The sequence below is a fragment of the Cygnus atratus genome, chromosome 24, assembly GCF_013377495.2.
Source record: "Cygnus atratus isolate AKBS03 ecotype Queensland, Australia chromosome 24, CAtr_DNAZoo_HiC_assembly, whole genome shotgun sequence".
NCBI lineage: Eukaryota > Metazoa > Chordata > Aves > Anseriformes > Anatidae > Cygnus > Cygnus atratus.
In genome coordinates this window covers 6,346,549-6,350,616 of record NC_066385.1, presented here as the reverse complement: position 1 = coordinate 6,350,616, position 4,068 = coordinate 6,346,549, and the positions used below count along the sequence as shown (strand labels likewise).

Sequence of the window (4,068 nt, the reverse complement as noted above, 5' to 3'; positions counted from 1 at the left end):
GCCTCCCCCCGCCCGGGCGGCGCCGGATTTCCGCCCGCCCGCCGCGACCGTTACGCGCGGGGCCTGCCGGGAGCTGGGAGGAGCGCGCCGCTTCCGGCCCGGGGCCGCGGGGCACGACGGGAAGCGAGGGGCACGCGCTGCGCTTCCGCTCGGGGGGGGAGCGAGGCACGACGGGAGTTGTAGTCCCGAGGTGATGGGGGGGGCCGCGGGGCCCGCTGCCGGCCCCCCCCCCCCCGGCCCCACGCCCGGTCAGGCGCTGGGGGCCCAGCCCCGAGGGGCACCGGGAGCCGCGGCCCCAAGCAGGGCAGGGGCAGGCAGAGGACGGAGGCCGAGGACGGGGCGCGGCGCGGCGGGGCTGGGACCCCCCCCGGTCCCGAGGAGCCCCCCCCGGGACCCCAGAGGCCGGGACCGGGCTGGAGCTCCAGGCACCCCCCGGGGGCCCTCCCGCGGGGCCGCCCCCCGCTGCCGCCCACCCCCGCGGGGCCCCGGCCTCTCCCGCGCCCGCCCCGGGGGAGCCCGGCGGCCTCGCGCGCCCGCGGGTGGGGGCGGCCGGGGCCGGGGCCGGGGCCGGAGCCGGGGCCGGGGCCGGGGCACGAGGAGGGCCCGGCCGCCGGGAGCAGCCCCGGGAGGTCCCAGGCGCGGCGGCGCTGCCCCGCGAGCGAGCCCCCAGAGCACGCAGACCAGCTCTCCGCGTGCAGCCGTGTTTGAGCCGAACGCAACCGCGGGGACGCTACAGCTCCGGGTCGAGAGGGGCGGCCGCCGGCACGTGGACCCCGTCGCCGCGCCGCTCCGGCCCCTCGGCCCCGTCCTCGCCGACCTGTCCCGGGATGCGGAAGTCAACGGGGGGCTGGTCCCGCTTGGGGCTGGGGGTGTCGAGGCGGGGCCGGGGCTCGGCGGGGCAGCCGGTGCCCTGGAGGAACTGCAGGAAGTTCTCCTCGATGGAGCCCTCGCGGCTGGGCAGCCGCAGGTCCTCCTCGGGCGGCTGCTTGAAGAAGCAGGTGAGGAGCCGGCCCAGCTCGCCGCGGATCTGCCGGTTGAGGCACCCGTAGAAGAAGGGGTTGGAGGTAAAGCAGAAGTAGCCCAGCCAGGTGACCACGGTCTCGGCCGCCGGCCCCGCCAAGGGCTGGGCGCTCAGGGCCGTGTAGAGGTGGAAGGAGAAGTAGGGCAGCCAGCAGAAGAGGAACTGGCCCCCCACGGCCAGCAGGATGGCAGCCGCCTTGCCCCCCCCGAACGTCCTCTGCGGGGTGGTGCGGGGGGCCCCCGAGGTGGTCACCATGGTGGAGCGGCTGCTGAGCGACTCGGAGCGCCGCCGCGGCGTCTCCATCCAGGTGGGCAGGGGGCCGTGGTGCATGGCAGCCACCCGCGCCACCTTGAACATGCTGCAGTAGACCACCACGATGATGAGGAGGGGCAGGAGGAAGTAGAAGGCGGCGAAGAAGACCACGAAGAACTTGCAGTAGGGGCCGCGGCTCCATTGCAAGGAGCAGCCGCGGCCGGCAGGCGCTGGCGGGCGGTCGGGGGACAGCCAGCCCAGCACGGGGACGAGGGAGGTGGCCACGGCCTTGAGCCAGACGCCCACCAGCACGCAGGCCACCAGCCCCACCGTCATCCGCACCTCGTAGCGCATGGGGTGCACCACGTAGTAGTAGCGCTCCACGTTGATGGTGGAGATGGAGAGGATGCACATGCTGATGAAGCAGACGCTGAGGAACAGGTAGACGCGGCACATGGCCTCGCCGAAAACCGGGCTGTCGAAGATGGACGAGCCGGAGAGCATCTCCAGCGGCATGAGCGTGAGGGCGGCCAGGAAGTCCACCAGGCAGAGGTGGAAGACGAAGACGAACTTGCGCAGCGCCGGCGTCTTCACGATGACGGTCATGACGGCGGCGTTGCCCACGATGGCCGTCAGGTCGATGAGCAGCATGAAGAAGAGCCCCACCGACTTGGAGGCCACGTCCTTGGGCTTGCCGTCGGCCGTGCCGTTGGGGGGCATGGGGCCCGGGGAGGGCTGCAGCGCCCGCGCCGCCCTAGAGCCGTTCCAGGCCCACGGGGCGGGCAGGGAGGGCTCCATGCTGTGCCGCCGCGCCGGCGCTCACCGGCCCATCGCCCATCCTCGGGGCCTCCGGCGCGGGGCCGCGGGGCATCGCTGGGTGCTCACATCATCGCCGCCGCCCTACGCCCGACACCGGCTCCGGGCCATCTCCCGGCCCCGCTGTGCCGGGGCAGGGTGGGTCCTGCCGAGCCCGCGGCACTCAGTGCACCCAAGGGTGCCCCCCGGCCCCGCTCATCTCCCCGCTCCTCTCCGCCGGGCAGAGCCGCGTGCCTGCGGGGAAGGGGAAGCCGTCAGCGGGGTGGCACGGCGGGGACGGCGGGGACGGCGGGGACGGCGGGGCAAACTGGGGCCCGCGAGACCCCAGGCAGGTGTCCCAGCTCAGCTGTGACTGCCAAGCGCAACCCCCGCACCCTGGGCACTGCTGGGTTCCCCCACATCGCGACCCCTCCGCCAAACCCCTTCTTCGAGAAGAACCCTTCCTGCCCTGAAAAGTGAGCGATTCTGGGGCTAAACCCCCCAAACTCGCCTGCTTCGTCCCCAAACACCCACCTGCATCCTTCGCCCAGAGCCCGGGCCCCGCGCGTGGCTGTGCTGGGACCGGCTTGGGGACACCAGGTCCTGGGCGCCTGGGTCCCCCCTTCACCTGGGGGGGCCGCGTGTGACCCCACACCCCCAGCCCGTCCCAGAGGGGTTCTCCCCCCCCCCCCAAACGCAGCCCAGAGAGGGTGGGGACCGGGGCGGGGGCCCTCCGGAGACCCCCCCCTCCCCTCCCCACCCATGGGTGCTCCCCCGGGGCAGGGTGCGGGGGGGTCCCCGAGCCCAGCCGGTGCCCCCCGGCGATGGAAGGGGGCTGCAGGGGGTGCCCCCCCCGGTCTGACCGCCCCCCCCCCCCTCGCCGCCCCCAGCCCTGCCTCCCCGACACCCCCCCCGGCATCGCTCCGCCGCCGCCCCGGCACCTACCCCGGGGGGGCTCCACGGGCCCCCGGCCGGAGCCGGGCGGGGATGCTCGGGGCCGGGGCCGGTGCTGGAGCCGCTGCGGCGAGGGATGCTCCCGCACCAACCGGGCTGCTGGGTCCTAAGCGCCTCCCGCCCGCGCCGCCGCTCCCCGGGACCACCGGGCCCCGGGCCGGGACACCGGGGGGGGACCGGGCCCCGCCGAGCGCCCCTCCCCCCCCCCAGCTGCGGGGTCCCGGGGGGGGGTCGCGGCTCTGCCCAACGCCCCCAGGGGATGGGGTTTGGGGGGGGGGGGGGGGAGTGGCCCCGCTTGCGGCCCCGAGCATCGGCCGTGCCTCGGTTTCCCCAGCCCCCCCCCCGAGGCTGGGGGGTCCTCGTGGGGGCGGGGGGGGCGCTGTTGGCCCGGAGGGTCCGTTCTGAGGGTGGGGGGGTCGCTGTGAGGTGGGGGGGTCCCTGTGGCGCCGGGGTGGTCCCGGTGGGGGTGTGGGGGTGCGGTGCCCGAGGCTGGGTGCTGGGGAGGGCTCTGGAGGCACTGGGGGAACTGGGAGACGGCAGCCCCTGGGGGCACGGGGGGAGGCAAAGGGGGGGGCAAGGGGCAAGGGGGTGCAGGGGGCACCTGGGGGGGGCGATCCGGGGCCGCGGGGCAGCCTCGCACCGGGGGGCACGGAGCAGGGATGGGGACGGGTGCAGGGGCACAGGGCCAGTGGGGTGGGGGACCTGGGGGGGGTGCAGGGCACCTGGCTCTGCGCCCCCCATCCCAGAGCCCCGTCCCCTCCTCCCAGTTCAGCGATGGAGCCGCTGGGACAGGGGGGGGGGGGGGGGGGGGGGGGGGGGCACCCCCGCCACGTGCCGTGCCTCAGTTTCCCCAGGCGCCCGGCCAGCAGTTTGCAACGTGGGGGGGTCCCCAACCGCTCCCCGGGGTCCGGCCCCCCCTAAAGGCCTACGCAGGCTGGGAGCTTCCCCCGGCGGTGCCCTGGGCCCCGTCCCCCGGGTGCGGGGGCGGCCGTGCCGGGGGCAGGCGGCGAGCGGGCACCGAGTCCCTGCCGCAGGCCCGGCGGTGA

General features: G+C 76.5%; 1 protein-coding gene across 1 annotated transcript; it reads right to left on the bottom strand.

Moving 5' to 3' along the window:
• Positions 1 to 730: 730 nt before the first annotated feature.
• Positions 731 to 2,133, bottom strand: GPR61 (G protein-coupled receptor 61). Its single transcript, XM_035569180.1, has one exon. It carries the CDS (start codon positions 2,069 to 2,071, stop codon positions 731 to 733), a length of 1,341 nt encoding a protein of 446 aa, XP_035425073.1. The 5' UTR covers positions 2,072 to 2,133.
• Between the last annotated feature and the right edge of the window lie 1,935 nt (positions 2,134 to 4,068).